The sequence below is a fragment of the Pelobates fuscus genome, chromosome 3 (genome assembly GCF_036172605.1).
Source record: "Pelobates fuscus isolate aPelFus1 chromosome 3, aPelFus1.pri, whole genome shotgun sequence".
Classification (NCBI taxonomy): Eukaryota; Metazoa; Chordata; class Amphibia; order Anura; family Pelobatidae; genus Pelobates; species Pelobates fuscus.
In genome coordinates this window covers 237,501,338-237,522,286 of record NC_086319.1, presented here as the reverse complement: position 1 = coordinate 237,522,286, position 20,949 = coordinate 237,501,338, and the positions used below count along the sequence as shown (strand labels likewise).

At 35.8% G+C, this 20,949-nt stretch overlaps 1 protein-coding gene across 29 annotated transcripts in view; it reads left to right on the top strand.

The window, feature by feature from the left end:
• Positions 1 to 20,949, top strand: part of CELF2 (CUGBP Elav-like family member 2) — a 395,195-nt gene that overhangs the window by 278,298 nt on the left and 95,948 nt on the right. For all 29 annotated transcript variants that reach the window (XM_063448243.1, XM_063448239.1, XM_063448242.1 and 26 more), the window contains one exon: positions 20,776 to 20,910. In XM_063448243.1, coding sequence (XP_063304313.1) covers positions 20,776 to 20,910 — 135 coding nt within the window. The remainder of the gene's footprint in view (positions 1 to 20,775; positions 20,911 to 20,949) is intronic.

The window sequence follows — 20,949 nt, the reverse complement described above, 5'->3', positions numbered from 1 at the left end:
ACATGAACAACACTTTTATTCACTTAAAATACATATTTTAAATTACTAACAATAGACAGTAGATAGGATTGAATCAGATGCAAGCGCTGAAGCTTTTCTCTACAACATTTAAGAAAGATTTCATGAGATATGCATGTCATGCCATATCATTTATTTTACCTTCAGCTTAATATGCATTTCCATGTATCTAGAATGACTCTTTAAAAAGGGTGAAATATCCGTTGTCGACTGTACCTTTAATGACAGTGATCTTCCTTCTAAAGTTAAAAGTGCATGCATAATGTTCGCAAAGGACTGAAACTGAAGAATGAAAGAGTATGCATGCAAATCAAAGCAGAATTTACTGTGCATGAAAATATGAGCCTAACCTCACTGGGTATTTCTGTTGCTGAATCCACAATCTTGGTTTGCAAGTTTATTTTCTTATATGTTTTTTGGCCTTGTTCTTTATTATAAATCTATAGACATGTATACTTATATATATATTATTATAATGCTAAATATCATACTTAACGCTGTGTATGCAGTCTAAGTGAGATATTTAAGTTAACGCTTACAAGCTTGTGGTACATTTTTGACTCTTTCTTAGAAATCTCTATGCTAGGCACTTTGTTATTATTATATCTGTGAATCTTGAGTGAGTGAGATATTTATAGGCAATGTGTAGACTATAACGCAGGGGAACTAAATTTGGATTTACAGTACATAGTTAAAGATACACTGTAGAAGTTGTAACTGCTTCATCTCATTGAAGTAGTTATAGTGCGCCCTCCTTCCATTCAGCATTAAACTGTTTCTAATGTTTCAAGGCTAAACAGAAGTCCAGATCAGAAGTATTAGCCTATGCAACAACGACTGGATGTGATTGGTTGAGAATTTCAGCCTATCACAGCTTTTATTGCTGGTATGGCACCAGAGAACCTCATAAACTATACCAATTTGATGAGATTAAATCATTATAGCTCCTACAGCGTACCTGGGTCAGACTTAGCAGTTCAATGATAAAGTTATTTAGCCTCATCCTATGTTTCTTGGAAAGTGAGTCACATATCCTTCAAGCACATGATATTAAAATGATTAAAAAAGAATGATTAAGCCACAATATTAAAAGGATACCATAGTGCCAGGAATACAAATGCAATGAGCTGAAGTGGCCTCGGTGCCTATAGAGTCCCTTTAAAAGAATGAGACAGAGGCAGTTGATGGGTAACAACCGTACACACAACCGTATGGAGGTAAAAGCAATTTTTATATTGTAGATGTAAAAAATAGTACATGAGTTCTAGTGAACATTTGAATCATTTTCAGTTTAGCTACACAAGAATTTTGATTCCTACGGGTACTTACGGCCATGACTGTCTACTTCTAAAAGATATTTCTCAGCCTCATTAATTAGCAACTAAGACTTTTAAAGATCTGCTTATCTCCAAATGTAAATCATGAATGGCTTAAAACTCCCAGTGAGCTTTCATTTTTCACATTTAGATTTTCTAGTTTTATAGATTTCTTTATGGACTATGTCTTCTAATAGTACAAACACACAAAGAAAAACAATTATTCTAAAAGGGCAGGGTAAATTAGTTCTGTTTTAACATTAGTAAAAGTGTGCACTGCAATAAATCTCTTCAATATTTAACTTCAAAAACGGAGGGTATCCATTTGCTGAAGTTTAGAAAAAAACAGAAACATAATGAAGAATTCTGTTAGTAAAAAGTGACTAATTGTTCCTGACTTGGTCTTAACTTTTTCTTGAAACCGTGTTGAATGTCTCTAGTTAATACAGGGTTATTCACTAAAGTGAGAATTCAAAGTAATTTCCACATGAATTTTAAATTTAAGGTCAAAATGTCCAATCTGGAAAAATTATGCTTTCAGATTGGCTACTCTGGTCTTAAATTTGAAATTCTGTTTCAAAGTACTTAAATACGGTTCATAATACCTATAATCTAAGTGCTGGTCCTACTTCGTATGCATCCCTTCATATTTCGAACCGATTCATGCATTCATCTCCCTAGACCATATACATAGATACAAAAGGGAATAAGATACGGCTGTAAAAAAATCTAGAATAGGAACAGAAAAAGAAACATAGTGTGATACAGCAAAGTGAGAGATAATGCGCTCATACAATATTGCACTCACGAGATCAAAGTGAATAAATCGCCAGAACAGATGCCTGCCCGGATTGACTTGGGCGGCTATACGTCTCCACTCTCCACTGGAACTCCAAGCGGACCAAAATTGGAATGAGACTTCAATAGAGGTAGGTATAATAAATATGCAAATTTATTGTAATAAAGAGGCTATAAACTTGTAGCCGGATTAAATAAAATAAAAGCAAAAAAGAGGTTCTCTTTTTTGCTTTTATTTTATTTAATCCGGCTACAAGTTTATAGCCTCTTTATTACAATAAATTTGCATATTTATTATACCTAACTCTATTGAAGTCTCATTCCAATTTTGGTCCGCTTGGGGTTCCAGTGGAGAGTGGAGACGTATAGCCGCCCAAGTCAATCCGGGCAGGCATCTGTTCTGGCGATTTATTCACTTTGATCTCGTGAGTGCAATATTGTATGAGCGCATTATCTCTCACTTTTCTGTATCACACTATGTTTCTTTTTCTGTTCCTATTCTAGATTTTGTACAGCCGTATCTTATTCCCTTTTGTATCTATGTATATGTTGTAAAAGGTCGGGAACTGGGCCACGACCTTGAGAGGCTGTTTTAACTACATGAGATAAGTATAAGTATATTTAGATACTATTGTTACTAATTTGGAGGTATCATATACATATATACTGTTTGTATTTTTGTGCATCTCCCTAGACCAGGCTTCTCCAAACTCTGTCTCTCCAGATGTTGCTGAACTTCAACTCCAGTGATTTTCTACCTATCTATTTCATAGAATTATAGTTCAGCAACATTTGGAGGGACAGAATTTGTAGAACCATGCCGTAGACTAGAACAATAGCACTTATTCTGGGCATTAGTTTATTTTCCTAATCTTGCATGTGACAGAAATCTATTCTAAGATTCTTGAAGACAATGTGAGCTCACTAGTAATATTCAGCCATAAGAAAGAAGTTTGCAGTGCCTTGAGTAAGCTACTTGCAGTAGCCTTTTAATTAAATATCAATCATGGTTTTCATGGAAAAACTAAGTAAATAATGATTAACTTTTTTTTAACATTACTTCTAAATACTATATAACATTTTACTAAGCTCTCTAAAAAAAACAGCTAGATCTGCCCCGTCATAACATCCCAGTTCAGATGAATGGACCTAGTACTAGACTACAAGTAAGCATAAGCCAGGGATGTACAAAAGGTACTTCAGGATATTAGGACTACAACTGATTTGCTCTGGATCAGCGTATACGACAGCGTATTCCAGGTCCAGCCAATATCCAGCAACTTCGCACAGCCATTGAAGAGGAGTGGACCAACATTCCACAGGCCACAATCAACAACCTGATCAACTCTATGCGAAGGAGCTGGACCCCCCAATACAGTAAAACTGCACATTTTAGAGTGACCATTTATTGTGGCCAGCCTTAGGCACACCTGTGCAATAATCATGCTGTCTAATCAGCATCTTGATATGCCACACCTGTGAGGTGGGTGGATTATCTCGGCAAAGGAGAAGTGCTTACTAACACAGATTTAGACAGATTTGTGAACAGTATGTGAGAGAAATAGGCCTTTTGTGTACATAGAAAAAGTCATAGATCTTTGAATTCAGCTCATGAAAAATGGGGGCAAAAACAAGTGTTGCGTTTATAATTTTGTTCAGTGTACTTTCTGAAAAATACCTCCTGCTTCCATAAACTCTAACTTCTGCGACAGAACATGTTTATTGCTTTAAATAATATTGTGAGCATGTGGAAAGGACACTTAGAGACTTTTAAATGTGATATATGCTGGCTGAAAGCCTGCTGCCACCCCTATACACAGCATTTCCTCAGCTCTTCCCACAGCTCCATAAACACCACAGATTGGAGCTTTAATTGAGCATTTGCTTCCTCTCCCACTCAATCTCTGTCATGTACTTCACAGAGAAAATCATATCCTGGGTTTTGAACTGCCTGTGGGCTTGTATCCTAAATCGTATAAATAAATTATAGTCTTTTGTATTTACAATGCTACTTACATCTAAGTACATTTAAGACTTCATAGTAAAATGACAGTAGCCACCTGTTTGCTGTCAAGGGACACAAATCTGTCTCTTTAATTATGAAATTTTAATCGACTTATTACAACATCAGTGGTGAATTGAACATTTTGAAAGCTCAAATGTAAATAGCATTTTCGAAGCGTACAAACTGGACCCAAGATGGATTTCATGTCATGTCGGTGAATCAAAATTGCAATCAGAAATCTAACATCCTATAAAATTTCTCTAAAGTGAAGAACTTTCCCTTTATGTTGTTACTTAAAAAGATATATATTTTTAGGTTGAATAATTGGCGTTTATTTTATTCTTCATATCTGGGGTATATGTTCATTATGGGGTACTGATTTCTTCAGAAGCCCTTTCCTAAGCGTGCAATACATTTTTATAAACATGCAATTGACGTTGAAGGGTTACTTCAACAGCCATGACCACTTCAGCTTTTAGAAGTAGTCATGGTAGTAGGAATCTGTATGCGCAGCTTACTTTGTTCGGCCCGGAATTTCAGGTAGGTTTAACTCTTTACTGTTACTTTTATGCCTAGGGCATTATAAACCTAAATATAGGATATGAGAAAAAGGGTTAGAGTAACCCTTTAAGGATACAATAAAAAGTGTTTAAATAATGGTTCTCATTAGTGAGAGGTTTTGGGAAACTCTGATGTAGCGAGATTGTTGTTTCTGACATTTTTCACCAGCAATACAAGTGCATTATGACGAAAATAAAAGTAACATAATTACAGTATTCTAAACTCATAATAGCTTTAAAAGTGTCATGTGACACATACGGGGTTATTAACTAAACTGAGAATTCAAAGTGAATTTTAAACGTAACCCCAAAGTAACCGAAATGGAAATATGACTGACTCACTTCATTTGCCATTAAGTTTGAGGTTAACTGTGAATTCTAAGCAATTATTCTTGGCAAATAACTCTGTATCTCTAATCTTATACGTAGACACTTGTTTTTTGTTGAAGTACGCAGAGTGCAGGCCAAAGTGCTGAACTGGAAGCATAGCTGACTTAGAGAATGTTTCTAGGTTGGCAATTACACCTTCGAAATTCAATTTAAATTCTGTCTGGGTTATTCACCTAAGTGAGAATTCAAAGTGAATTTAAAGTGAAATTCAAATTTAAGGTCGAAATAGCCATACTAGAAAAATTCTCTGTCAGCTATGCTTTCAGTTTGGCTACTTTGACCTTTAATTTGAAATTAACTTTGAATTCTCCCTTTAGTAAATAACTACTCTGTTTGTGAATAACCCACTGTGAGGTGCGAATTGCTGGGAATGCAAAGTGAATTCATACTGGGCAATTCACTAAGCTTCAAATTATAGTTAATTTACTGGGTTGACGAATGCAGAAAATAGAGAGATATCAGTTCTCAGGGTTATTTACTAGTATGAATTGCCAGCTTTAGTGTAAAGTCTCTGCTGTGTGAGATAACAGACCGTTAGACTGTATTTAAAATAAACGTGATTTAGGAATCTTAGTGTTTTGTTGTCTTGGTTTTACGTTCATAATAAGTGGCATGGTAAACACGTAGATTATACAGAATGGCCAGTTGGGTTTTTGTATTTAGAAATCAGTCATGAAAACTTTTATAAGACTCAGTACATTATATCTAGAGATTTTTCTTTTTTTTTTTTTTTTCATGATTCACGTTTTCTCCAGTGGGAAATCAGAAACAAGTTAATTAGAGCAGGGTTTCTCTGAGAAATGCTTAGTGAAGCAGAGATGTCAAACGCCAAGAACCACAATCGGCGAATTTTGGGGACGGTAGACCAGAAATGGCATTTTAATGTAAAATATTGATTTTAATCAGGAAGAATCTGCTGAAGAGCGAACATCTGGTCAAATGATTAGCTTCTTGTTTTATGAATACGCAGGAATACATGCTAACTGATTCCTTGTTAAAGAGCATTTGTGCCCAAACCACACCTCTGTTTTCACATTGTTAGCAGCAATCTCGTAATAGCTCTTGTTATAAGGAATGACCATCCAAGATCAGAATACTCTTAACAAGGTGTTTGACAGTTTGTAATATCATTTGGCAGGCGTGATATGTACTTCCTTAGAATCCTGGTTCTGGTATGTATTCATTTTCATATTCATTTTAAATGTATTTATAGATCTATACAAAGCAAATTAAAAACTAACTAAAAACATGGAGAATATTCAAACTCATAAGGTTAAATAACATAAACATTTCACCAAGATGAGCATGTGATCTGTGGAGGGGGAGATGGACTGTCAACATGATAGGCAATCAAGAATTAATAGGTTATTACTTCACTGCAAAGGTCTTTTGGAGAGGACTTCATAATTCATATTCATTTTATCTGAGTTCTAAAACTAAGAGAAAATTACCTTGGACTTTTCAAATGCAGAAAGTGTTATTATATTTCTCGATCTATTATGTATAACCCCTTGCTATATCACATATATTATAATGATACAGACTGTCAAATTAGGAACTCATACCTCTATACTTGTAAATAACTCCTAAGTAAATATGGGACACATCTACAGAAGTAGCCTAAGAGAGTGTGTGTGTGTGTGTCAGTATGTCTGCGTGTGTCAGTATGTCTGTGTGTGTCATTATATCTCTGTGTGTGTGTGTCAGTATGTCTGTGTGTCAGAATATCTGTGTATGTCAGTATGTTTGTGTGTGTGTATATCAGTATGTCTGTGTGTGTCAGTATGTCTGTGCGTGTGCCAGTATGTGTGTGTGTGTGTTTGTCAGTATGTCTGTGTGTGTGTGTGCCTGTATAGCTGTCTGTGTGTGTGTCACTATGTCTGTCTACGTGTGTGCAAGTATGTCTCTGTGTGTGTGCCAGTTTGTCTGTGTGTGTCTGCCAGTATGCCTGTATGTGTGTGTGTGTGTGTGTGTGTCTGTCAGGGTGTGTGTGTGTGTGCCTGTCAGTGAGTGTGTGTTTGTTAGTGTGTGGCATGGATGGTGAGCTGATTTGGTGTGTCAATGGGCCACTTGACTGGATTTGCCCCCCCAGGCCTTGGTACTTACGTCAGAATCACTACATCACCATGTCATAATTCAGCATCACTATATCATTATGATATAAACATTAGCCACATAAACTAATGTGTGAGTATTGTGGAGCAAATAAATGTCCCTGGAGCGCTATTTGTTTATACACTCTGTTTATAGATGTATACTTTACAAGAATACATTCTTAATTAAACTATATACATGCTCAAAAGACTCACCAGGTGTTATTTTTCACCTAGAAGGCGTAAGGCTTTCTAAACAGAGTTTTTATTGTTGCTTTCTTTAAGTGTTAATAGCCTTTACACAACAATACTTTGTAGTTGAAGCAATGTGTAACATATTGTGTGAAGCTGAAACTATGTCTAGTGTGATGTTAGAGTTCACTTTCGAATGACTCACTTTTTTGCTAACAATAGATTGTTTTTGCTTTTAAGACAAATATCTGCTGAAAACTGATGCATCCATGGAGTCAGCTATGGCAAATATTAATTCTCTTGACCTACAAATGTTTGTGGAAGGAGAAATGCTTGGTTATACTTTATATCAAAATGATATAGACTTCTCACATTGTTACATGCTTGTAATTAAAATCAATGTTCTTTTGGATTATTAGGAACAAGTCAGATGAGATTACAGGCCAGCAGTAACTGGATGAGATGACCACCACATTCCTGATTTGAGAGTACAATAGGGATGTGTTACATTATACCAGGATAGAAACTCTACAAGTTGCCCTTCAGAATTTTAGACATAAGTAACCAAAACAAGTACTTTTCAGGCAAAGTCAATGGAACTTAATCAGCCTATTCAAAATAACTGATTTATAGTGAAAAATGAATGCAATGAGCTATAAGAGCAATGTCAACTTATAGGATATTTTAAGAAAACTAATCCAAGACATCTATCACCAGCACTTTCAGACAATCACCACTGTCCAGGGTTAAGAAATGTGACGTTGATAATACAAAAGCAATTAACAAGCAGCCAAGTTTATCAGTATGAAGGGTTGTCCCTGGGTGAAAAAAAGTGACACAGTTTATGTCTATTAATTTCTTTTGCAAATAGCAGTTTGATATTAAACCTAGGATATTATAGACAACATATCTGTTACCCAAGTTGTGCTAGTAATGTTACTTTGAGTGTCCGGATAAGTACTGCTCTGGAGAGCAATGTACCTGTGTAATTTAAGGCAACTTTATCACTTTTAGCTTTGAGCTCTGTTTAAACAAATAACATTAGATGTAAGTAGTTAAAGGGACACTACAGTTATGCAGATCACTTTATCTCATTGAAGTGGTCTGGGTGCAGTGTCCCTGTCCACTTTAGTCCTTCAAAGTAAAACATTGCAATTACAGAGAAACTGAAATGATTATATTTATATGCTTCTGGACGTTTACCAGAACCTCAATCCAGCTTCAGTGAAATCCCCACAGGAAAGCACTGAGTCAGTGCTTTTCCACGAGGAAGCCTAAATAACTCAGTTGAGTAAAGCCTAAAGAATTGGGTGAGTAAATGTTCCACGGGGAATGGGGAGGTGTGGACACGAGGAAGGGTGGGACCATAGGGCGGGACCATAGGGCACTAAAGAATTCAACTTTGTATTCCCTTTAAACATGAAAGCATTTCCTTTGAAGGCAGGGCAAACTAAAACACAATTATGCCGTATCCCTGCCTGCAATAGTTCCTCTTTTTGTTGAGATGTTCTACAGCAGCTACAGAATTTATGTTTTGTAACTGATAAACAATTTTTTTTTTGTTTTAAGTAATCCAGAGAACAAAAAAAAAAAGTTTGCCTCATTATTTGGCAGTCTTAAATGATTCGGTCACATTTTCCTTAAGAAAATAAAATATTCAGAGACACTATTGCTATCTTACTGAACTGTGGACAACATATTCTGCTATGCTAAGCAGAAAGACTCACAGATTTGTCAGCTGGTAATTAAATGCCATATGGGCTCACTAACACATTGGAAAGTTGTTAATTAATGCAGGACATGTTTTATCCAGGGGTGAATTTCTGAAATCACAGACAAGAGTGTTAAAAGATTGTTGCAAATTTTTCTTAGTTACTAAAAAAAAAAAAAAAAAAAAAAAAATCTATATGTAATTAATTAAATGTATACAGGCTTCCCAGGCTGTACAGTTCATATAAAGAAGAGAAATCCATTACAGAGATATGAAAGTAATATATTTTAGATATTTATGATCACATTCAAATAGATGCATTAAGATTATACCCTATCACATACAATTATACTTATCAATATTCATTCATTACATTATATTTTAGTATTATAATTGGAAACCATTGGGTATGGTTAAAAATACAAACACGTGGAGATTCAGAACAAAAACCTTCAGCATAATTGTCTGTGAAAGAGAATGAATAGAGTGCAATTAGAGAACACACGTTTCAGCACCGGGGATAGTAACCTAGTAATTTAAATTGAAAAAACAACTCAAGTTCATCAAGTCTAACCTCGCATTTGACTCTGTTACTGCTGTTAATCCAAGATATGGTAAAAACCTACATTGAAATAATATCTAATTTATTAGTAATGCCCATGTTAACTATTATAGCTGTTTATTCGCAACTTCTTTAGGCAGAATCTATTGACGCTTGATGACTGCTTCAGGTTTGTACTGTCCTGTCACCATCAGGTCCCTATCATCAGAGAACTGTATTTGCCCATTTATATATCTGGATAGTGTTTTCCACTATATGACAACCTTTTTAGAGTAAAGCATACATACTGACTTGTAGACCTGTGCATAGCAAAATAATTCTAATTGGCTGTACGATTTGTCTGAAAAACAAAACAAAAAACTTTAGTTTGGTGGTCAGAAATTCATCCATGTAGCATTTCGGTTTGGATATATTTCAACCATGCAATCATTCTGAAAAAAATATTTTAACAAACCAAAATAGCCTGAAAATGGGTAAACCAGTGTGCTGTAAAATATATATGTGTGTGTATATATATATATATATATATATATATATATATATATATATAAATAGAAAAGTAGTTGGTTGCACTCTTGGATTTCCATTAAAATATAACTTTTATTCCAATTACTAAAATTTAGTAATTGGAATAAAAGTTATATTTTAATGGAAATCCGAGTGTGCAACCAACTACTTTTCTATTTGGATGTTTAAGCCCTGGTGCTGCCCCCAGGTTTAAACATTTTGGAGCCTGAGTGCAAGGTACAGTTTAACTTTATATATATATATATATATATATATATATATATATATATATACTTCTTTATTTTTTTTTTTAAATGCAGTACACTGATAGGAGCGTTTTCATGACATTAAGTCAGATCAAGTGAGAAGAAGTAATTGAGAGAGAAAAGGAAGGGGCAGTGAAAAAAAATCCCAATACTTCACCATTTAAATAAATATATTTTTTAAATTCCTAGGTAGATTTTTTAACTTGAAATGCTAAAGAGTAAAATGTTGGTATGATTATATGAACCTGTTCATTGTTTAACTGTTTATCTCAAGATAATATCCTATACATTTATGATTGTGGAGTTTTGTTGGAGCTGAATTTTAAGGCCTCTGTTTGTGTGATTTAGCAGCATTCAAAATGTATAATAATGTAATGCTGTTCACAACAAAACCAGGTCTTGGAGAAATTTCCTTCCCTTAGTTACTTAGAATCCATTTAGTGAACCACATACATGTAATGATACATTTCTTTGTTATATCTCACCCTTTCTTTTGGCTGCAGACACAGCACTACTATTAGAGTCATGTTTTATGTTCTGGATCCAGGGCCGGACTGGCCCACCGGGATACCGGGAAATTTCCCAGTGGGTTGGCACACTATTGGGCCGGTGCGCGGCCACCTAGTGCACACCGGCCCGTGGGCCGCATGGCACAATTACAGAGACACCGGCAGGAGGGGACGCGCTCCCCTCCTGTCAAATTCAAAATGTAGCGTGGCTGAGCAGGCAAACTGCAGGTAGAGGAGCTTCTGTTCCTCTACCCGGTTTGACAGGAAGTGCTCACAGAGAGCACAGAACTGCTTTCTGTCAGACCGGGAACAGTGACCAGGATCTCCTCCACCCACGGTCTGCCTGCTCGGCCACACTACAGCAAGGGAGAGCTGGGAGGGACTTATAGGACACATGGGGGCTGGAGGGGAATTAATGGGACACCTGCGGGGGACTAATGAGACAAATGGGGGGACTAATGGGACACATGGAGGTTGGGGGGGAACTAATGGGATACCTGCGGTGGACTAATGAGACAAATGGGGGGGAACTAATGGGACACATGGAGGTTGGGGGAGAACTAATGGGACACCTGGGGGCTGGGGGGAACTAATGGGACACATGGGGGTGGGAGGAGAACTAATGGGACACATGCGGTTTGGAGGGGCTATAGGGACACATGACGGGTTGGGAGGGGGCATAGGGACACATGAAGGGCTGTGAAGGGGGTATAGGGATACATAAAGAGTTTGGAGGGGGTATAGGAATGCATGAAAGACTGTGAGGGGCTATAGGGACCTATGGATGGACTGAGGGAGATAATAAGGCACATGGAGGCCTGAAGGGGTAATGAGACATATGGAGGGCTGGGGGAATGGAATAAGACACATAGAGAGCTGGGGGGATGGATTGAGAAACATGGAGGGATGGGGGCTAATGAGACACCTCTAAGGCTGGAGGGGTGGAATGAGACACATGGAGGGCTGGGGGGGGCTATAGGTCTGTCTGTGGGGGCTATAGGTCTGTCATTGGGGGGCTAGTGAAACACATGGAGGGCTGGGGGTCTAATAAGACATATGGAGGGGCTAATAATGGAGGTCTGGGGGGATAGATTGAGACACATGAATGTCTGGGGGAATGGATTTAGAAGCATGAAGGGGTGGCGGGGGTAATGATACACATGTAAGGCAGGAGGAGGTGAAATGAGAAACATGGAGGGGCAGGGGATTAAAAAGACACACAGATAAGCTGGGGAGAAAAAAAGACACGGAGGGGTCTGGGGAGAAAGAGACAGAGGGGCTGGGAAAGGGGAAAAGGAGACAAACAGAAGGGCTGGAGAAGGGGAGAATGAGACACACAAAGGAGTTGTGGGGAAAGAGACTCACAGAAGGTTGGGGAAGGGGAGAATGAGACACACAGAGGGGCTGTGGGGAAAGAGACATACAGAATACTGCAGCCTGGGAAAGAGACTAACAGAAGGGCCGGGGAAGGGGAGAAAGAGAGAATGGGGCAACGCATCTCTATGAGGAGATGCTGATTGGTGCGATGAAGTGCAGCGTTTTGTCACACATGTGCAATAGCCTCCCAATGCTTTCCTATGGGAATTAAATTGGCATTGACTGAGATCATCCAGTTGTCAGCCAAAGTGAAGAGTGACGACTTGCCACTAACTGCTTCTATTTTCAAGTTAAAGGAACACTTTAGAGTTCGGAATACAAAAGATGAATTCCTAACAATAACTCAATAATAGCCTCAGCCTGTTCCTCAGCCCCCGCAGCACCACCGCAGCTAGAGTTGTATAGTGTTTATATTAACCTTTATTCACTTATCCAATTCCAGCAAAGATGTCCCTTGTTGCTGGGTCATGGTCCACCTCCTGCAACGATTGAGGGGACCTAATGTGCATAGAGCAGAGTCCTTCCCCATAGAAGAGCATTGCCTCAATTATTTCCTGTAGGATTTTCTCTGAAGCTAGATGCCCTCATGCAGAGTGTGAGGACGTGCAACATGGTTTCATGTAGTCAAACTTTGTGAAACTTCAGAAAGCGCCTCTAGTCTTAGTAGTGAAAATAATTATTGCAGTTTCTCTGTAAACTGCAATGTTTTACATGACATGACTAAGGGGGACTGGGACATTGCACCCACACCACTTCAATGACATGACACTAGGGACACTAACGTGTTAGGAATGTACATTTGTATTTCTAATGCTTTAGTGTTCCTTTAAGGTAGTTTACTCCTCAATTACTATACACAGAGCAGTAGCTGTTCTGATATGACTTACAATTATACAAAAGAAGCACTGTATTAAGTATTCTAATGTAGATGCACAGTACTTTATACTCTTACAGTTATGTAGAACTGTATTTTAGAAGGCCACACATAATGTGTTTATATTACTGTGATTATTGCTTCTAACCCTGTATTTTAATATCAGCATCCTATGTAATATGCATATGAAATAGCTATTCAGAGACATGCAACAGGGATGCTAAGTGATGCTGGTATTTTAACATTTACATCCTATTTTTATTGTTTTTATATTGTTATAGCAAAATCACTTTTAGTATCTAAGTAAGATGGTCTTTTTTATTGTTATTCAAACATCTCCCAACAAATAAGAAACAAAAAACAAAAAAAAAGGAATAGGAAAAAAAGGAAATTCAACTAGCCTGCTAAAATAATTTGCACAATAATAAAAATAAATATGTGTGTTGTAGAGTCTCGCGGGGGGAAATTCTGATTTTCTAGCTGTATCTGAGAACTAAATCTGACAGCCTGCTTATTAACAATGAATTGAATTTGCATGCCATTTACAGAAAGGGATGAATAAAATAATAAAAAAAGAAAAATTCAAAGTGCTCGAAACATTTTTTTTTAAAAACAGAGTGATTTCTGTTTGAATTAACTATGAATCAGTCAGTAGATATGCATGCAGCTATAAAGTACAAAAGCAGATTTAATGCAAATCTAGCCATAGCATGCAGTGACTGCTTCAGCAAACACACAGTGTGTAAGACTGAATTGGATTTTGTTGACAACAGTCAGCTGTGGTGGCCTGGATTCTACTGACTATTAGCACCACAGTGAAATATAACCCACTGACAACACAAGAGCATCTGCTTTATTTCCAACCTATTCGAGATCATTACCAATCAAAGGATTAGCTCTTAGAAAGCAATATGCAGTCCCCAGATGGAGTGCTTATCGAGGATGGGTGTTTAACCACCTTTGAAAAAATGATACTCTTGGATAAATGAGTGAGAGATAAAATGGTATGGTATCATGCTTCACGCCGTACTTCCACCTCATTTAGCAAATAATACTTCTCTGTGACTTGTTGCAGACAAGACAATAAAACCCAAATCAACCTCTTGTCCCTGGAACTCCTAATTCACACGTACTGCTGTGAAAATAGAGCTCTCTTCTCTGAACTTTCAAATAACCCAATGGGATATGTTGCTGCTAGTATGGGCTTAATACCAAAGACAGTTCACGATAGGAAAAGATAGTCACTCTTACATTTTGTACAATTTGACATTAACCGATCAGGACCAAACAAATGGTCAGGCTCAAGTAGCTGTTACCAGCTTAGTATATTCAGTCTGCAGTGCAGGAATTCAGAATATATGCAGAATTAGCAATAATAATAAAGCTATTTTATTGAAAGGGACAAATGTCCTATCCAAGCAACAAATACATCTGCTGTATTTTTTGTAAGCTGATATATATTGTCTAATCCATAACAAGTAACATTATAAGTAAATTAATAGATTAAAAAATGTAATTTTCTGAAGCTTTCTGTCCCCTCTCAAAGATTTCAGCGTGCTACTTTGTTGCTTTTTTAGGTTTATTTCAGCATAGCTATTGCATAGTAGTTTTTTTTTTTCATGCATGCTATATGTTTAAAATCAGGAGAACAAGGAAATTTATGCAATATGTTGCATAATAGTGTTTCTTTAATAAACAAAAAGTGTGTGAATTTATGGCATTCCGCACTTTTACAGAATTGTGAATATATTACAGAATGGTCAAATATAACAAGGTCATATGGGCATACATTTGCAGTGATATTTTAATAGAATTTAATCAGTGTGATTTGATTCTTGCATTAGTTGCTTAATGTCAGTAGAAATAACCACTTATGCAAAAGGTTATATATTTTTTTAGATTTTACTGTGTATACAAAAGCACACTTGCTCTTTACATCTGATGATAAATGTAGAGCATTATACACAATAACAGCAAATGCATTTTAGTAGTTTCTATGGAGATTGCTGTAAATCCAGAATTTTAGTACACATCTTCTTTAGCAAATACAGCTTGGTGCTTCCTTACACATGAAAACAATGACAGAATATAAAAGAATGATTGAATTGGAATGGTGGACCCTTTGCACCCTCCATGTCAGTGCAGATACAATCGTACATTAGGATGATAACAAAAAATGTTTTAACAAAAGGATGAAGAGCTGGTAATTTCCCTGTCATTCATCTAGAGTTGGAGTTATATTCAGCCCCAATAAAGAACAAGAAAACATGCTGGTGAATTTAATAAAATGTGAAAACGTTTGTTATATCATTTCTTTAATAAAAAATTACAGAATTGTTATGGACATATTCATGGGAAATTGCCTGTTATATTGAAACCTGGTTTTAGTATCCTCATTCAAACTGAATTAGTTAATCCCTAAATCGCAACTGTTGGGAATTTTTGAGGCCTTGAGAACTGTATCAATGTTAAGGAGACACAAGGGTTGATGGGATATATGGAGGAAAAGGAGGCTAGAACAGGTATAAGTGGTAATTGTAAATTGACCCTTGCAGGAATGGGGTTGGATAAGTCCCTTGTGATTGTAAGAGTCCAAGTATTGCCTTTAAGTATTGACCAACTTATAAACTCAATACATTTACATATACAATTTAGCTTTTTGGATTTTTATATAGTTTCTAGTATAAGATTGATTTACCTTTTCCAGAACATGGCCTCTTGTGGTTTAATGGGTAGATTGTACATTTAGTGAGTGTTTATTTATTCGGTAGTCACGAAAAGGCTGATTGAATTATCACACTATAATCTAATTTATACGCAATTATGAATCCACCCACCTGCACATAATCATCTTAGAATATGTTTATTTATTCAACCATTTCATATTTTTATTGTTTGACCTTGAACACTTTGTCACTACAAAGGTTTATAAAAATACTTTGTATCTGCTCTTTCTCTCTCTGTATCTACCTATCTATCTAGCTAGCTATTCAACTATATGTGTGTGTGTGTGTGTATAACTATATACATTATCTATAAATCTGTATGAACTGGCATTTTTAAGAAAAGTATGCTGTTTAAACATGCAATTAATTAATAAATATATACATACATGTAGGATTGGAGAAGAAAAGGAAGGAGTGGAATAATGACTTACAACGAATGCTTATACTCATAATACACTAAGAAAGTTGCAGTAGGGTATACTACAAAATATGTATGGTAGGATACAGCATACCTGTTGAATTTGTACTTTATTGGCAGTACAATTTATATTACCATTGTCAATTAATTTTAATGACATCATTATTTTGTATCTAATTAGCCATGTCCAGTGGCTTTTATTTCCTTCACTTGACATGGCACATAAAGTGTCTATAAGCAAGATAGATATCTCTACCTATGTTTGTAGTTGGTTTTTGGATATACCATACCATACCAAACATACTTGTATTTCATATTACTGTAATTCATGTTTGTTAAAGGCAATTTCACCTGTGTTCCTAGTTCACTTCCATCTATTTCTGGTACTCTTACTTCCTGTAGTTGCCCCTTGCTCTCCAATCCTCCCAATCCTTCCATTCTCTCTTCCGTTCTCTCTTCCCACCTTTAATTATTATCCTCATTACCAGCATATTACTGTCATGATACAAGTGACCCAACTCCAAAATAGTATAGTTAGCTTTGGGATAGTAGCATTGTAGACTTAAGAGGTAGCCATTTTTAATGTATTACACCCTAAATGGTAGTGAATTAGGGATAACAACACACAAAAAGGATTTGGGAATTGTTATAGACAACAATTTAGGCAGCAATATGCAATGTCAATCTGCAGTTGCTAAAGCCAGTAAGGTTTGTCATGTATAAATAGGGTCATAAATTCTCAGGATGAAAATATAATTTTGCCTCTTTATAAATCGCTGGTAAGACCACACTTTGAATATGCTGTGCAATTTTGGGCACCTGTTCCAAAGAAGGATATCTTTAGAACAGAAAAAGTGCAGAGACAAGCTACAAAATTGATAAAAAAGGAATGGAGCATTTTAGTTATGAAGAAAGGTTAAAAAATTAAGTTTGGAAAAACGGTGCCTCAGAGGGAATATGATAACATTATACAAATATATTCGTGGCTGGTACCAACCATTATCTGTAAATCTAATCATAAACAGGGCTATACATAGGACACAAGGTCACGCATTTAGGCTGGAAGAAAGGAGATGTAATCTACAGCAAAGAAAAGGTTTTTTACAGTAAGAGCAATAAGGATATGGACTTCTCTGCTTGAAGAGGTGGTTTTATCAGAATCCATACAGATGTTTAAACAGCAATTGGTTAAATACTTGCATAAACATAATATTGAGGAATTTAATTTCTAATTAGTGGGGTAATATTTGCTTGATCCAAGGAGATATCTGACTGCCATTTTGGGGTCAAGAAGGAATTTTTTCCTAGTTTGTTGCAAAATTGGAAGCACTTCAGACTGGGTTTTTTGCCTTCTTTTGGATCAACAGCAAAAACATATGTGAGGAAGGCTGAACTTGATGGACACAAGTCTCTTTTCAACTATGTAACTATGTAACCTGAAGTGTGGTCAAATAGCAACCTGCATACAGGTAGAGGAGTCACAGTTAATGGCTAGTGGAAATTACAGAATTGGTACAACAAGTCAAGGTCAGGGTACCAGAAGTCAAGAATAGTAAGTATTAGGTGGGTTTAATAATCAAGAGATACAGAAGAATTCACAGTACTCAATATATTTACAATATTTCCAGAGCAACAACTGGATAAATATTCTTCAGTGACTCTGAGTTTAAATACCTTCAGATCCCTTAGTGTACCCTTTGGTCCAGTATACCTGAATTAGAATCCAGAGCAGATGATGATAATGCAAATGCATTATATTATTCTAACCAGTACGTACCGAGTGATCTTTATTCAAAAGGTCTGGGATATTATTCGATTTCTCCCTAAAACCATAAGGTAGCAATTTTGAGCTCAAGCTCTAGATGAATATATCATCTCCTTAGTGTAGCTCCAGCTGTGCAAATAAATTAAAGGTACCTATTAAAGGTCTACTAGATTCCTAATAAACCATAATGGTGCCAGTATAAATGCTTTATTAACCACAACTCATTTGTAGGTTAGGTTAAGTGATTATATGAGCAGGACACTTTTCCATCTTTCCTTTCTCATTGCCTACCTTATATCCTGAGATTTTTTTATTGGTAATAAGCCATGCTTAAGGCCTTCTTTTAGACACATGCTTGTCGTCCACCCCTCCCCCTCCCCCCTGCCCCCCTCTCCTCGCTGTAGGAAGGGGGAGATAATATCATATTGAATTTGTGAATTTGGTGAATTTGTTTCCAAGACAATATTAATTAAACTTACATTTATCCGTAGTGTCTCTTCTTTTTTTTTACCAAATGTCTTGTGAACTCATCATCAGCCCTGGAAAATCGATTATAACACATAAAATGCATATAAGTAATACACTAACAAAATAATTAACAGAGTTATAGTTTATTAAAAGGGTTCTAACTTGCAATACATGGACTCTATACAGTAGACATTCATTCATATGTATATAATGTGGATATTTAGACAGTTGAATAGATTTTCTAGATAAAAGGAATCTGACACTGGTTTATCAATTAGTTAAACATGCTGTATACTGAGTTTAGTGTTAACTGTTCTATTGACTGTTTTGCCATAGTTCTATCACTGTTCCATCTATGTGAGTATCTGCATTTTTTAATGCATTCAATTCCATTCAGTACTATAGTGTTTCCAGCTATTAATATCCCTGTTATATTGTTATATTCTTTTGTGGTCGTAGGATCAAAACTTGTATCATAAGGTCATGTTTGATATAAGTTTAAAGTTTCAAAGTATGTGTAACTCCATTCCGGAGATTGCCTTGAATGTATTCACAATTATCCATGATGCTCTTTCTTCCAGCTAAATTGGGATTCTAAGACAAAATGATAGCAGTTCCTGCCAGCAGGCACTGCTGCTAAAGAGAATGACTGCAATTAAAACCACAAAGCTTTTTCTTTGGTCATAGGAGAAAACAGTAAATCTTTGCTAAATCAATGAGTATTTCTATGGGCTATTCTACAGTGATAAAAATACTCAGAGAAATATACAAATGATAAAAGAGAGGTCTTCTGGTAAATATGTTGGTCATTGGAGTATAGCACTGCAGCTTGAGCAGAAACAAAACAAGTTCACAATGTCATATTGTTACCAGTATTGGTATGCTGTAATGGATACTGATAATTAATAGGAACATTGGTCATATAATAAAAGTCATCCCAAAATAGCTCACATACCACCTTTAGAAATAGTAAATCCATGTATTAGTGCTCAGTTGGTTGTTGTACCATTTGTCAACTTAGACCTTCTAAATGTTTTATTTCTCAGTGCCAGGGTTAATAGTTCTTGTTTTTATGTGCAGAGATCTATCAGTTTTCTCCATATTTCGAAAGTAAGAGGCATCCTGATATAATGCATTTTTTATTTTATTAATATCTTCTCCTATAAAAGCACATGTCCTATTAATGAATGATTAGCTGTGTAATTGTGCCCAGTGATCTCTGATACAAACAAGACTAACAGAAGGATATAAGCAGGTACGATGTGCGATGCATATTAAAACACAGGGACTTGCAAAAGCTTGGCAAATAATCGATACACACATACCCTACATATCAAAAGAAATACCATATTTTAAACACATCACTATGTAATGGAGGCATTCATGTATTTACAAAGGACACAAAAGCTTTAATAGCTAGCTACAAGTTAGCATTTCTGTAACTTGAGGTAATTGTTTTAAAATATGTCTTGACTTTGGCTTTGTTACATGCAATTACTTTACTTTGACTTTAGATATTACTATTCATACAGTAGTTCTAGTGTCATTTGGGACCCTGTAACCTGTGATAAAGCATAGCTTGAAGGTTTTATTTGATTGTTATTAATATTCAATTTTTATGAACTAAGTCATTACTGAAAACCAAGCCTAAATTAAAAAATGAAATGACTTAACCTAAATATTATATTTGTATTGTATGTATATATGCATGTATGTTTCATAAAATTCTGTTTGTGTATTAAAAAAGGTATTACAAGATACTAATTTCATCTGCTGTTAGTTTACATATGCATCTATCTGTATATATAAATAGAGATTGTACATATATATATATATATATATATATCATGCGAGTCTTGCTTTGTGCTTTACCCAGGTCCCAGAAACTTTTTATTTCCATTTATTTTCATATATATATACACATGCACATAATTAGTCTTTTTATTTCCATTTATTTTCATATATATATATATATATATATATATATATATATATATATATATATATATATATATGAAAATAAATATATATATATATATATATATATATATATATGAAAATAAATGGAAATAAAAAGTAAGCATTTGCCTTTCTGGGACCTGGGTAAAGCACAAAGCAAGACTCGCATGATCGCAGCTGGTTTTGATGTGGTAATGAAGCATTGATCACAGGAATAAAAAGATGAAATGGCCTTTGCTCATTCATTATTTTATCTCCTAGCCGTGGAAGACAGAAAATTGTTCATAGGAATGGTTTCGAAGAAGTGTAACGAGAATGATATCAGGGCGATGTTTTCTCCATTTGGCCAGATAGAAGAATGCCGAATCCTACGGGGACCTGATGGACTAAGTCGAGGTGAGTGTGCCGTCTGTAAGAACCCCTTGCTTAAGAGCT